General features: G+C 33.6%; 1 protein-coding gene across 5 annotated transcripts in view; it reads right to left on the bottom strand.

Moving 5' to 3' along the window:
- Positions 1–16,128, bottom strand: part of LOC130893827 (teneurin-a) — a 572,912-nt gene that overhangs the window by 23,469 nt on the left and 533,315 nt on the right. For all 5 annotated transcript variants that reach the window (XM_057800233.1, XM_057800234.1, XM_057800235.1 and 2 more), the window contains 8 exons: positions 15,269–15,439; positions 9,458–9,790; positions 9,136–9,401; positions 5,527–5,779; positions 4,421–4,562; positions 2,565–2,816; positions 1,906–2,182; positions 1,526–1,846 (listed from right to left, as the gene is read on the bottom strand). In XM_057800233.1, the coding sequence (XP_057656216.1) occupies positions 1,526–1,846; positions 1,906–2,182; positions 2,565–2,816; positions 4,421–4,562; positions 5,527–5,779; positions 9,136–9,401; positions 9,458–9,790; positions 15,269–15,439 (2,015 nt within the window). The remainder of the gene's footprint in view (positions 1–1,525; positions 1,847–1,905; positions 2,183–2,564; positions 2,817–4,420; positions 4,563–5,526; positions 5,780–9,135; positions 9,402–9,457; positions 9,791–15,268; positions 15,440–16,128) is intronic.

Raw genomic sequence — 16,128 nt, 5'->3', positions numbered from 1 at the left:
GCTAAAGTTTCGCGGGTGTGTCAGGCTTATTATATATCTTACCGGCCAAACCTCATTTCAGGACGAACTAGTTTCGCCTAGGCTTAGTTATTCATATACGCGATAGTCCAAGCTAATTTATCCTTAGTTCGATAGGATAAACCAGTTTTACCTTGTCTAAACTAGTTGATCCTGATATGAATACGCACACTCCCTAATAAACTAATACGGCCTAGTCTAGTATATCTAGAGTCAAAATAAATAGATGAACTGCATAAAAAATTAATTCTATTAAAAAATAATGATTCGTCGTTAAAAGCTAAGGATAATTGGTAATACAAACAATCATACTATAATAAATAATAAGTGTTTTTTAATTATAGCGATAATCATATCAGCAGCAGCAGCAATTGCAGAGTATCATTGCCTAAATTAACCTAACCTAGTATTTTTTTTGGGAGGTGGTTGAAATGGATTTATGCACGTGTAGGAGAACAAAATGCCCTAAGCCATTCCATTCCACCTCCTTGTCTTGCTAGTTTTCGTCAGTTTCTTACAATTTCAGTAATATACTTTAAAATCTTACGATAATTTGCCTCGCTCTCCACCATTTTACCTATTACATTCTCTTCTGTGCAAGTGTCCCCAATATCTATCCCTAAGTATACTTTTTTTTTGTAAAATCTGCTACATTCAAAAATAGAGTGTCTCATGTTATCCTCCCTATTACATGCGCTACAATCATTTCTGTCTCTTTTCCCGATTCTTTGTAAACAGTTAAAAGATCCATGTCCTGTCAAGCATTGGGAAAACCAAGAATTTATCTGCCTGTGCTTGCAGTGTACCCATTATTTGAGTTACGGGATCAGCACATTTGTCCATTGTGCTTTCCCATTCCCTCTGCCATTCTTCTATGGTCCTTTCCCTCTGCTCTTTTTTCTGAACCTAGCCTAGCCTAACCTAATCTAATCTAACCTAACTTAACCTAACCAAACTTCATTGATAACACATAATAATGACAAGACTTTTCACGTTCACTTTGTCAAATTTGTTTTCTCTTCATTGTTTATGATTATAGCTTGTCGACTTAACTAGGTTCATCCAAATTGAAAAAGAAGAAAACCTAATGTGGTTTAATATGTAAACTTTTAAATTTAAGCTGCAGTTATTAACTAAATACGTTACACACGGCTAGGAACTAGACACAAAATGCATTTAAAATTACAAATCTAACTCCCACATGTACTTGTTTGCTCAATTACTTTCGACTGTTAAATTGGTTTAGACTAGACCGTACTAGTTTATTCTAGAGAGCGCGTATATTTCTTTATAATCTATTGTTATAAAATACAAATATATATTCATAAAATTATTCCAAATAAATCGCATTTAATTTGATTAATATTCGGGATGTCAATTTTTAAACACCCCATATCAATAGTTAGATAAATAAACTCACGTATCTCATGATATAATTATAACTATTCAACATTCCGTGGTACTAATATAGATCTTTGGTTGAATTACTCATTAAATCGAGACATACCTGCAGGATATGGGATCCTAAATTCCCCGTTTTCATCATGCGCTGGAAGATAATGTTCCAGAGACAATATGTGTAATGATCCTTGATCGGCTACATACAGAACTCCTCCAGGAGAAACAGCTAAAGCGGAAATTGCTTGGAAACGGGCATTAGACGACAACAGAGTTTCAGCATTGCTAGTCGTCTCTTCGGCGTTTGCACATAAACATGGCGGAACGTCTTGAGATCTTCCCAAAGGATTAGCTGTTGTTATATTCAGAGCACAGTCGCAATTCTTTTTAGGTTTTTCGGGAATTTTTCCAGCGAAATGAGTTATTTTACCTGAAAAAAATGTTGATATACAGAGTGGTTTTTATTTAAAAAAATATTTCGTTATTTACCTGCAGTATCTATGAGTCTTATATAATAAACACTATGCGTATCAGATTCTGCGATGTAAATATCTCCATTGGGAGCAAATGCTAATGCTAAAACACTTCCCAATACGTTTTCTGTTAATTTAGTACTGTTATCTTCTCGATGACAATGTAATGGTGTTCCTGCTACTACCTTCACTTTCAAATCCACTGTTAGTTTAAAAATTAATCTGTCATCGATAAAATGTAACGAACCGTCTAATGGACTGAGAGCAAGACCTGTCGGCCATTGAAGTTGAACCTAAAATAACGTATATAAATTGAAATACGTACAAAAAGCTGGATGCCAAACTAATAACTATCAAAAGCCACCTCTGATACAATTAAGCTGGAAGGTTAATGGTTTTTCGGTTCATGGTAATTCTCGCCATCACTTAACCAATAAGGCAGTAGTCAACAAATTGTGCATCCGTCTTATATATTAGATTTCAATCTCCATGTTTCTCCCTATCACACGCCTCAAACTAGTTTAAAATGAATATGATTCATGACATTTCTGATATCCAAAGAAGCGTAACGGATTTTGAACTCCAAACTATTAGAAGATTTCTTGCAAATTTTCCATATGTTTACAAGATCTGTGATTAGGGAGTGTAATCACCGAACTTATTATAATGTCATACCTGTGTCGCTTCGACGGCTCCTTTACAAGGAATAGGCGTCCATCTGTTGTGATGTCCATGATTTCCTATTAAAGTGTGGATGATACCTTTAGGATCAACTGCTCTTATGTTTGTACCATCAGCAATATACATGGTACCGTCAACTGCGATTGCTATACCTTTCGGATGAGCTAATCTAGCATTTTTTGCAGGACCTTCATCACCACAAGCTGATTCATCTCCTGGAATACATCTTTCACCATTACCTACAATCTGTAACATAGAAGAAGGCTTAAGAAATTGCCACATCCAATCGAAATGAGTTCTTGGTTTGTAAAATTTGCTTGAATATTAAATTTTTTAAAATGGTGCTGTATATAAATTGTATAAACAATGCAGTCCAAAAATGAGTGGTAATCAGACCATTCTTTCTTTTATGACTATATGCTATGGATGATACCGATCCTAGTTTGGAATTTTATGAGAAATAGAAGAAATAAAAGTTTTTTTGTAATCAAAATTAACTTTGGTGATGCGATATTAATGTTGTATTCACCGGGCTGATCAGAGGAAGTGAATGGGTGGGTTTGAATTAATAGCAACAGCTCAGAAGGAATTTTCTTTATAGAGGGAAATGTGATTATCGAAATGTATTTTCATACAATGCAAAATAAAATTAGTTACACTTGAGGATACTGAGAAATAGATGTTTTAATGAGAATATTTGAACGACATGAGAGAAAGACTCACTGAAAAATGTGTTTACTACCAAATAAACGTGAGGAAGAAAATTTTATTTCAACTTATAATTCATAGACCAACTGGGTGACAACATTTTATGTTTTAAACGAAATAACGTATCGCACTTGATATTATTTTTGTTTTCTAGTAGTTACTGTTAATTTCTTCACTTGTTTTTGATATATTGATTGGAAATTTGAACAAAACTTTAGTGAGATACCTTTTGCTTTTATATCCTCAAATTAAAACTATTTCTAAAACTAATGAATTAAGCCAGACGATACGTTCCATAATTTTTTCATATAATGTTAGAATGAACTGGAAAGACAAGAAAGTGACTTCTTTATGACGGAATGTATACATCATCTTATCTTACTTGGTTATAATTCACTCAATATAGAAGATTATCAGCTAAATACTCTACATATTTCTAAATATATCGAGCTTAGTCTCCTGAGTGATGGAAAAAAGCTATGACACAACATTAGTACATAAATGCTATTCATCTACTTCGACGATGACGACGAGGACAAAGAAAAACCCAAGTAACCCAAAAGTTAATACAATAGAGGAAAATTTTATAACAAAAAACGGACCATATGAGGAATTATGGTTGCACTTCGCTACAGGATAAATTTCACGAATGCCGTCCAAAATTGGCTGTTGTACAGGAAAACATAAATGCTGTGTGTGAATTGATATTGCAAGATTGTGATCGGAATATTGTGACATACTTGGGCATTCGTTTCACTCGCATATATTCAATATTTCATGAACATTCGTCTGTCAAAAAGATTTGTTCGAAAAAAAAAAATCAGGGAAACTAATCGCAGAAGACGAATCATTCTCCACCATTAAAATGCGAGTTCTTATACATCAGTTCAAACAAAAAAGTTTTTGAACAGTCAAAACCATTATTTCTTATTTCCGCAGATCAAAAATAAATTGCAAGGTCAAGGTTTTTCTATACCAAATCACAAATCACACAATCGGAATGGAAAAAATACTTCGACAATTGTTATATCAATTATTTGTCATATCAATATATAAATCGTTGTTTTTATTTGTCTATCTCAGACTTTGGTAGCAGCCTTCGTATTATTCTTTATTGCATTTTCTTTTCATAAGGTACTCACCGGTTCGCTATTTATACTAGGATCTTGCACCGGTTCCAACATTAGAACTTTTAAAATTTGATGTTTCTCTGGGTCTGACACATAAAGTCGTCCATCTGCAGGAGATACTGTTAAGTAATACTGATACGCAACCTGTGTAGCCCTGTAAAAAATATTTATAGCGTTTAGGAATATGGTTAACATTCCTGAACTTCCTTTTTTTATTACGAAATATTCACAATGATACTGGAGTGCCTCTTAAGCTAGCTGATTGATAACTGAATAAGAAATCATACGAATTTTAGAAGATACATATTCTGAAATGAAACTCCAGTTATGATAAAGGATTTTTCGAAAAATTCATATATTAATATTTGAAATACATTTTGTAATGATTCAAAGACTTCAAAAAAGGGTGCGATTGCGCTCGGACTGCATTATTACACTCCCGAAGCGCGAATCTGCTCCGAAAAGGCAAAAATGATTTCATCGGTGGGAAAAGTGATGACAATCCTTTATTGGAACAGTCATACGATTGTGTTCATAGATTACGTATTAATGCTTCATGATGTAAAAAAAGTAACTGTAACACTGAAAGTGCTTTTGTTTCAGAACAATATAAACTGATTGACTACCCACCGTATTTACCAGATATGACACATAGCGATCTATCCCTGTTACCCATTCTTTAAATTTTACTTTTAGAAGAATTATTCTCATCAGGCGAAGACGTTATCTATACTAAATTTGAAGAGAAATACGTAAACAAGTCATATGATAACATGTATCTCATTTGAAATCAAAGTAGACGTATTTCACTTTTTTTCAATTTTTAGAGATATTGCTTTTTATTAGAACACCCTATAAATAAATATAGAAGACCCAGTACAAATATTCCGATGGAAATTTTCTAGTTACAGTGATTTAAAATTCATTAAAAAGCTCAGCTTTTTCGATATTAATTTATTCATGAAAATCTCCCGCACGATGTTCATTAATAACTCATATAATAGTTTATGTCTTTATTCCGAAACGCGACTCTAAGAATTTAATCCCTAAACTTAACCTCTTCCTTCCCTAGTGACTACATAAACCTGTCATCGCGTACAAAAACGTATACATCTTACCTTAATTGCAACACCGTATATACATTGCCCTCGGGAGTGATCCTCCTGACCAAATTGAAATCTCCAACGTAGATACTGCCGTCAGGGCCGGTCGCCAGTGATCCCGGTGTTAAGAGTTTTGCATCTTTGGCCGGACCCCCGCATTGACTCGGGCAATTCAGCGCTCTCTGGAGGCCTGTTCCCATGATCACTCGTACCATGCGAGGGTATTGTTTGAAATGTAAAGTGGAGCCGTCTCCCTTTTGTAAGATACCTGACAATTGGAGATTATATAGTTTCAACTACATGAAATTAACAGAACATAAAAGGAAAATATAGAATTAAGCAATTATCGATTTGAAAGTAAATGTCATACTACTTTCACGTTTTTTTTGCAATTCTCAATTTGGTGGTAATCATTTTCCATTTTTCATCCTCTTGGTCTAAAATATTTGGTTGTACAATACTTTTTTCACGTTTTATAAACTACTCAATGTTTTATTATGTGAGAATTCGTAAGCATCAATTTAAACGTAATACTACTCTCTAATTCCATGGAAAGTACAATAGTTTCACTGCCTTCCAATAATTCTCTTTCTTCATTGACGGCGCAGTACGTTTTTATAATAAATAGTATGGAGTGCGATAAATGTAAAATTCAATCGAGCAAATGACAAAGTTAATGATCAAACGACGCAGCGTTGATTCAAAGTGAATGACGCTTGAAGATCGTACGCGCATAGGTCATCCATCTGCGTGGGATATCGATAATCGGGGCTTTATCTTTGTATGATTTTTGTATGTCGACTTCTAGATTTAAGAGCGTAAAACTGAACCAATTGAAGTGATTTTCGTAACTTTTTTCTGAAGCTTTGCATAATTAAGAGAATTTTGCAGAATATGAAGGTGATAAATCAGTCGGGGCTATAAGATGGTTGACTCGAAACTACTCAACTAATTTCTCAGAAATACGTCTTTCCCAAGTTGGAATTTCTGGAACCGTTGGTGATATTCCTACTGAACACATCGTTCATACCACCACTATACCTGACGCGCGTTTCGACATCCAAGTTATCATCTTCAGACACTGAAAGTAAACTGTTTAAACGTCAGAAAGTGTAACTGTTAGTGTTGGTGTAGTGTGTTCAGAACGCTTTTCCTATTGATCAATTCTGGTTGTTTGTTTTCAATCGCCTGCTTCAACGTATCAGTTGTTGACGAAGACTGTTTGGTCAAATTCACGTAGCTCATGACATACAATATACTTCCAGTATTGTTTGATATTGATTGATTGAGGTCCTTCTTCAAGATAGAAGTTTCCAGAATGTAATTAAGCAAACCAATTCTAGTTATCATGTTGATTTAAGCACTCATCACCATATAAATATGAAATGTTGATAAACCTGGATATAGTTTTCCTTTTGTACAATTGAAAAAGTGAAATGTAACCTTATGGAATCTCAAATATCAAAGCAGAGTCATTTTTTAATGAGTAAGTTACTTTTCATAAGAATTGAATGAGTATTACTATATATAAATATATATATAATGTCGTCTATTGAGAAGGACCAAAATTATTGTTTTCTTGAATTATTGAACCGTACGTTTTTCTATAATGTTACAAGGATCTGATATACAGAACTTCATTGAATAATCTCTTGTATGTTATCTCGCATATGTCTGAGTCCGTTTTCCCAAGCCTAGATTATTTTCTTGATGACAAATAGAAAAGATTCTGTCCGAAACACTTTCACAATTCAGCTGAGTTACCCTACTAGAAGAAAAAAATTGTATATTCATGTAACGATACCCTCGCCCTCTTATTTAGTGAAAAACTCCATCACCATCAATGTCAAAAAATTATTCAATCACCTACCTTCAGAATTATGAGTAACAAATACATTTAATAGGTTCCGGGGATTTCTACTTGAGAGATCTTATCATTCTATGACAAAATTCTACAATCTACAGTCTACTGGCATAATTCAATATTTAGTATGATATTAATATTGTGTTATAATTATTATCGAGCCAAATTTTTTTTTATATTAGCTGGCGTTATAGGTTCATGGCTTGATGTCTCTCTACTGCTTTTCTATAACTTCTTTTGTTCACGGCTGCATTGCACTAGGTCGCTATCCCTAATTTTAGTAAGTCTTCCTTAGATGCATCTAGCTACTTTCTACGTGGACGTCCTCTTCTTTTTTTTGTGTCTTCTTCACTTGTTAAGGCTCTTTCCACTCACCTTTTCTCCTCCATTCTGGTTATATGCTGCAATCAACGCAATCTTTTTGTCTTTACTACTTTATCCGATCTCTGCCTGACCATATAGCCTTAACTATCCGCATATCTTGTTCCACTCGCATCCCTTTCTTCTTTCCCCATGCATTTAGCCTCTTTCCTTTCTCTTATCCACGACCCAACATTCACTATATCACAACACCGTAGTTTGTATAACTGTCTTGTGACTTCTTAGCTTCGCTATCCTTGAGATATCTTTGAACATTAATAGATTTTCTAGAGCTCCAATTGTTTAATTGCTTCTTGCCAATCTCTTGTAGAATTCTTCCAATTCGTATTCGTCCCGTTTACTTGTCATTCCCAGGTATTCAAAGTCTTATATTCTAACGAACCTAAAGTTCTAGTTTTAGTCGTTATTTCATATTATCTAATATAAAATTGTAAGCTTATCTTTTGACAAATAATTATCTCTCTCTCTTTTAAATCATATCTCTTTCTTGTTGGTTGATAATGTTTTTTCTCATTACATACTCTTCTAAACACCCTAGCTTGGGTCATTAATTAAAATTTATCCTTCTCATCTCCGCTTTCATATTCTAAATCTCCATTTTTTAATATATAGGTTTGTTTTTGCCGTCGTGCAGCAGTTGAGAGAGCGAAATTCCCAGCAGCGATTACAATTTTGTCGACAAATGCTTACCGTTTTTGAAGAAAATTTGATATTGTTAGTGACGAAGCCCATTTTCATCTGAATGGCTTCGTCAACAAACAAAATTTCCGGTATTTGGCAGAAAGAAGCCCAAATCAGCTTCACGATAGATCACTTCATAGGCCAAAGGTGACTGTAGGAAAAATTGGTTTACTTGGATCGTATTTTTTTAAGAAAATTACTCTGCAGTAACTGTAACAGCTGATAGTTACATTGCAATGTTCAATACATTTTTCATCCCCGAGTTACGAATGCGAGGAATTGATTTTCAAAATTTAATATTCCAGCAGGATGGGGCCTCAGCGCACACAGCGAGGGCAACAATTGCTGTTCTCGGGGATTTGTTCCCGGAAAGGATCTTTTCCAGATTCGGTGACATTCCTTGGTTCCCTCGGTCTCCCGACTTGAGTAGATGTGATTTTTTTCTGTGGAGGTTTTCGAAATCGCGTGTGTATAACAATAAAGCGCGTATTTTGGGCGACCTAAAGATCACAAATCGTCGACACGTCACCCAGATTGATGTAGACATGCTACAAAAAATTAAGGCCAGTTTCCGTCAAAGGCTACAACAATGTATTGCCCAAAATGAACATTACTTGTCGGACATAATTTTTCGTAAGTGAGTAAGTATCAAATGCTATGATTTGACAAGAGTTTCTGTACCAATAAAACTTTTTTACCTTCATGGAAATTGTAATGGTGATGGATATCCAATCCCCAACCACCTATGTCTGATATATCGACATCGAATCCTTTTATATCAACTGTTTGCGTTTCCCATACTGGTTCTAAGCAAGTACTATGTTGATATCCTATGGAAACTTTCGCTTGCACGATTCCATATACTTTTTGTTTGTAGACGTTACGTTTGTTCCATGCAAACGTATGTAGTAGATTTGGATCAGCTTCATACGTTTTCGTATGTAGTGAACCTTCTACTTCAACTCTAAAAATTTCAATGATGAATATAATGATGGAAATATTATATTTTACTAAACTTACCTGACATGTACATGCGTTAAAGAACTTGGTATTTTTGGTCCGGTTAATTTCATGTAGATGACACTTAAGTATCCCGTGGCTTGGCAGCTTTGGTAGAGAAGGTGCAAATCGGAGCCCGGTATAGTGATCGATTCTTGAATGATTTGTGTTTCGGCAAAAACGACACTTTTGCCTTGCATACCGCCGACTGCCTCAGGCATCCACGTTCCAGTTATGATTGGAGTGAGTAATTCGGCGTCATGTTCTTCACACGTAAGAGGTAGGGCCCCGTTTTGACCAAAGAAATTCCTGGATACGCCGGGAAAGTTGAGGGCCGGATTTCGTGCCAGAAAACTAGAATTAGGAGTAAGATTCAAAATTATTGGCAGAATTTGTAAAATTTCTTGTTAATAAAATACAGTAGTTTTTGATGTGTTGTAAGAAAAGAAATTATTTGGGAGTATACAGAATCTTCAAACAATGCGAAATCGAAACTAAACATTATACAAATGAGTCTCAAGCTGCTGATAGTGAATTAAAACCTTATTTTCTTCATGGTCTAGTTTTTAGGTCCCAAGTTAGGGAGTTATTTCTATCAGTTATGATGGAAAAACAATCTTTATTTCTTATTTATTACACCCATTCCAATTTTGAAGCTAAAATATAAACAATGATACAGATCTAGAACAAAGAAATTAGTTTTAAGTGGAAAAGTGCCGAAAATATCGAAATATGTCTATGGTTATATTTTAGAAGCTTTGAAGACTGTGATATTTACACTTTAAAAGTAGAAATGAGTCAGTCGTTTTTCGAACTCAAAATATTTTCTTCATAACAACACAGCGTATTTTACATCACTCTTGATTCTAGCAATCTTACACACCAGATTTGGCAACATATGACTTCTGATTCTTCCCGATAATAAAAAAATTGGAAATGTTTTATCATCTTCCACGACTGATCTTGTTGGTCTAATCGTTTCCATAGTGGAGATTTGACATTTGAAGATAGTTCGCGCTCAAGTTGTTCACCCGCTTTCGATATTGAGGTTACAAGGGATAAAAAACAAACACCTAGCACCAGATTCCGAAAAGCATCGCTATTCACGCAGCTCCTTTCCTTACCAAATGATGATTTTATTAGTTTAAATCAACCTAACATAGGAAATCTGTGGTTGGACAAAGGAGTTCGTTGCAAAGAGAGATCAACTCTAGCGGAAAGTCATGTGTGTCTGGTGGAATTATAAAGGTTTAGGGTCCATCGAAATCATTCCATATGATCGAACTATGAATGCGAAGGTATATAGTGGACATCTGATGTACCTAAATGTATGTGTTACGTGAAATTGGATCGAAGAACTTGGTGGTATTGAATTCCTAGAGCATCCAGTACCTATTTAGTTCGGATATTGCATTGTCAGATTACTATTTATTCAGATCCATGGCGACATTTTTGTGTGAGACAAAATTTGAATCCAAAGGAGATGTTAAGAATGCAGTGCAATAACTTTTTATATCCAAGTCTAAAAACCAAATAACAGAGTACAGGGATCATTATTTCAAATTATCAACATATATAAGGTGTTCAGGATCTAATGGAGAATCTACAGTGAAGTACAAAAAGCAAACTTTGGAAGTCTATTATTAGACAACTAGAACTTATATCGAAATTTATATAATATTTGCTCCTACTATATTATTATCGGAACTTCTCCATTACGTGTTAGTAGAAATTTTTGAAAAGCTGTACATTTCATCGAATCCGAAGTCTGAACCACTTAGAAATTTTGAGGATAGATTAGATAAAACTATGAAGAAGTATTGACTGAACTATCTTCTAATAGGTATCTGAAAATTATCACGTGAAAATTGAGGGAAGTAGACATAACATTTTAATAGAATTTGTAATTTTCCCTCCTTGTTTTTCCTTTTTCCCCTGTCCAGGGCCTCTATTTATTATCCATTTGCCCATTTCCTTCATCTTTTCCTGCCTTCTGCCAGAAATTATCATTTGATTTATTGTCTGCTGCCTTTGTTTTCATATATCTGCTATTTGTCGTTTCATGTTTTTCCTGGTCTGTCCTTCCTCCTTTTTCTTAGTTTCTGATTTACATATTCGATTTGTTAATCTATCTAGTTGCATCCTTGTTAAATGTCCAAACCAGCTTAAGATTTTTCTATTCATTTTGTCGTAGTTACTTCATATCGATTGTGTTTACTGAACTTTCTATTTTATTGTTAGTTATCTACCTCAATTTCAATTCCTTTTTATTTTCTTTCTTATTTCCTCTTTATTGAATACCGTTCTATCCTAAACTCAATATATATTTGTTGCTTTTCTTATAATATCTGACTTTTATCTCGTTTTTCTATGTTAATTTCCACTTGAAGCTTTTCTTTCTATTCCGTCCAAATTTTGGTTAGTACTACAATAATTTAGTGTGATTTTTTTCAACAACTATAACGTCTTCTGCATATGATAAGCCTTCTATGTTCATTGGGATCATATTAAGTGGTTTCATAATTTATTAATCTATCTCTTTGTCGTTAATTTCATTACTGATATTAATTTCATTACTATATGTGGTAATCTCTTAAAAAAATAGTCAAAGACATTTTGAAATGAAGCAATAGAGTAGTAGATCCAAGGGATAATATGGATATTGTATAGGTATATAGTGATATTCATCTTAACACTAGTTAATAATTTCATTGATTGGTGAACTCCTTGACAAATGATTAGGGTTTGATGGTACATTGCAAATTATCCATTAATTTTGAGAATACTACATAATTAATTATTATGTGAATCACCTGAACCACCCTTTGGATATTAGGTATTCTTGTGATCGATTCTGTAGGTATAATCATAAAAAAATTCATAAGTAAGTATATTTGAAACGAATGGATGTAGATATAGATTTTTTTACAACTGGAACTCTGAATTTGAGAATTGTTCCGCTTATAAACGGTGTCATTAATTTCGATTGGAGAGATACATGTGAAAGCTAAAGGTTTCAATCGATTGAAATCTCTACTACTAAACAAAATGTCAAATGTTTATTTTAGAGCTACATTTATTCATATTCATATGAAGTTTTCACGCTTATAAATTTGGAATTTTTCCAAATAGCGACCATTCGAATTCCCAAAAAATATTCACATTAATAACACAGCTATGACATATTATAGTTTTAAAACATTTCGAGCTATGAATTACAAAACACCATCATGTATCAACAATGGATGGCAATGGAAGTTTCATTTATGGATAATTCTTGGAATAACTACTACTTAAACAGACAGAATTAGTTTATAATAGGGGCCAAAACTTGGAAATATATCAGGAAGTTGTTCCAGATAATTCAGGGACTTATCAACTGATACCTAAGAGTTATATGCGGAATTTTTAGAGTAAAACAGATAAATATTGAACACACAGAGACTAAAAAAATCTGGAAGCCTTATATCAACTATCGAGAAAGACCTGCAATACACAACCACAGCTTCTGAAACACCGACAGATGCCTTTTGATCTCCTATATGACGATGAAGATGAAAACTTCTTTTTCCTTTTTTGAGACATAGCAACAACTAGATCTGATTCCACAAGTCCACCTGTTTTATTATCTTCTTGGTGGACCACTTGGTTACATTCCTTACTACAAGAAAATACCGTTTACAATCCTGTCTATTGAATTATTTCGTGTCATGATTTCTCCAGACTTTTCTTTCACCATTGACCCAACTAATAACTTCTTCGATTTAATTTATATCGTTACTTCTCAGGTTGCTTCCTAAACCATAACAACTAAGTCTAATTCCTGAAGTCCATCTGTTTTATTATCTGCTTGGTGGAGTACTTGGATACATTCCTGTTGCTACAAGAAAGTCGTTGACAATCCTGTTTATTGAATCATTTCGTGTCATGATTTCTCCAGATTTTTCTTTCACCATTAACCCAACTAATAACGTCTTCGATTTATTTTATATCGTTGCTTCCCTGGTTATTTCATAAACCATAACAACTAGGTCTAATTCCTGAAGTCCACCTGTTTTATTATCTTCTTGGTGGAGAACTTGGATACATTCCTGTTGCTACAAGAAAGTCGTTGACAATCCTGTTTATTGAATCATTTCGTGTCATGATTTCTCCAGATTTTTCTTTCACCATTAACCCAACTAATAACGTCTTCGATTTATTTTATATCGTTGCTTCCCTGGTTATTTCATAAACCATAACAACTAGGTCTAATTCCTGAAGTCCATCTGTTTTATTATCTTCTTGGTGGACCACTTGGTTACATTTCTTACTACAAGAAAATCGTTGACAATCCTGTCTATTGAATCATTTCGTGTCATGATTTCTCCAGATTTTTCTTTCACCATTAACCCAACTAATAACTTCTTCGATTTATTTTATATCGTTACTTCTCAGGTTGCTTCCTAAACCATAACAACTAAGTCTAATTCCTGAAGTTCATCTGTTTTATTATCTTCTTGGTGGAGAACTTGGATACATTCCTGTTGCTACAAGAAAGTCGTTGACAATCCTGTCCATTGAATCATTTCGTGTCATGATTTCTCCAGAATCTTCTTTAATTATTGACCCAACTAATAACGTCTTCGATTTATTTTATATCGTTGCTTCCCTGGTTATTTCATAAACTATAACAACTAGGTCTAATTCCTGAAGCCCATCTGTTTTATTATCTTCTTGGTGGAGCACTTGAATACATTCCTGTTGCTACAAGAAAGTCGTTGACAATCCTGTTTATTGAATCATTTCGTGTCATGATTTCTCCAGATTTTTCTTTCACCATTAACCCAACTAATAACGTCTTCGATTTATTTTATATCGTTGCTTCCCTGGTTATTTCATAAACCATAACAACTAGGTCTAATTCCTGAAGTCCATCTGTTTTATTATCTTCTTGGTGGACCACTTGGTTACATTTCTTACTACAAGAAAATCGTTGACAATCCTGTCTATTGAATCATTTCGTGTCATGATTTCTCCAGATTTTTCTTTCACCATTAACCCAACTAATAACTTCTTCGATTTATTTTATATCGTTACTTCTCAGGTTGCTTCCTAAACCATAACAACTAAGTCTAATTCCTGAAGTCCATCTGTTTTATTATCTTCTTGGTGGAGAACTTGGATACATTCCTGTTGCTACAAGAAAGTCGTTGACAATCCTGTCCATTGAATCATTTCGTGTCATGATTTCTCCAGAATCTTCTTTAATTATTGACCCATCTAATAACGTCTTGCTGTTATTGTTAGTAACGACGGTTGTTCTCATCAGCTTACGTCATGATAAGTTTAACATAAATTTCGTAGATTCATACTCTACTCTTAATTGATATATGCTAGTTTCTACAAGTTTTTCAACTTAGAAAACTCTATATTATAGTTTCGTTTGTCACTCAGCTCTTAAGTTTTTCTGATGAGTTTCTGCTACTGGTAACATTGACATCGAGGTACTTGAAGCTCATAAACTGATACATTTTTGATCCTCTAAGGTCAATTTTAATTTCTAAGCATACCTGTCGAATTCTTAGAAAAGGTTTGTCTTTAGTGCGGGTTTTAAGTACTTACATGTACAAACTAATATCTCATTATTTTCTCACAAAACACGTATCGTTTTAATTTTTATTTCTTTAACATTTTAGCCGTGATACAAGATGAGTTAACAATTAAAAATTGATAATTTCAATCAACAATACCATTAAATTGTAATCATCGTCTGTTATCTTATTATAACAAAAAAGTTTTTAATGTTCACACTGTATATTTGAGATATATGTATGTAAATGTATGACTAACCTTTTTTGTGGTATATGAGACACTTCCGTGTCTTCACTTAATTGCATATGGACTGGAGGCAGAACGATTATCTGATTCCATGGGACGAAAACCGTAATAGTTCTAGGTCTAAATGGAGATCTCTGAAATTGTAGCGTGACGGCGCCACCTCCATTAACCAGGACGTCGAACCTAGAAAGAAATTGTTTATATAATATGTTTTGAAATTTGCAAACAATACTATTTCTAATAATTATTTTTTTGAGGTATTTTGAGATATAAAAATTTTATATGGATTTCGTTTATAACATTTTCCAACGAAATTAGCGTGTTTAGGGGGAAAAATAATAATTAAAAGTAAATTAGTGAATAGTGCAGATTCTAAAGATCAAATTAGGCAATTTTGTATAGTGTTTAGTGAAATGTGGATGAATTAGGATAAAAAATGCACTGTGTGCTTGAATTAATCCAACTGATAAATGTTAAAAAGAAATTTACATTGGTGTCGGATACAAAAAAGAAAAATTTCGTTTCAAAAACCAAAAAGAAAGTCAAGTTTCTCTAATAATTTCATTATTATATATATTCTTTATTCTGATTTTCAGCGTAATTTTCATCAATAATAAGGAACTGTGGATATGGAGGATTATATTTCGATGACGAATGTGAAAAGGAGCTAGAGAGAAATATGACACCAATGTATTGGGCTTCCATATTCCATACAGTGTGTATAATGGTTCTCAGTGCTACAAAAATCTATTTGAAAAAAAAAGAATCAGATATTTTATCGAATAAAAGCCAATTCACATTATGTTGAATTAAATTTCATATAAATTTTTCAGTAGCTCCAATTACAACACATCGTAGAAGGGATTTCACTA

The sequence above is a fragment of the Diorhabda carinulata genome, chromosome 5 (genome assembly GCF_026250575.1).
Source record: "Diorhabda carinulata isolate Delta chromosome 5, icDioCari1.1, whole genome shotgun sequence".
NCBI lineage: Eukaryota > Metazoa > Arthropoda > Insecta > Coleoptera > Chrysomelidae > Diorhabda > Diorhabda carinulata.
The sequence above is the reverse complement of the archived record's forward strand: the minus strand, read 5'-3'. Positions and strand labels throughout refer to the sequence as shown.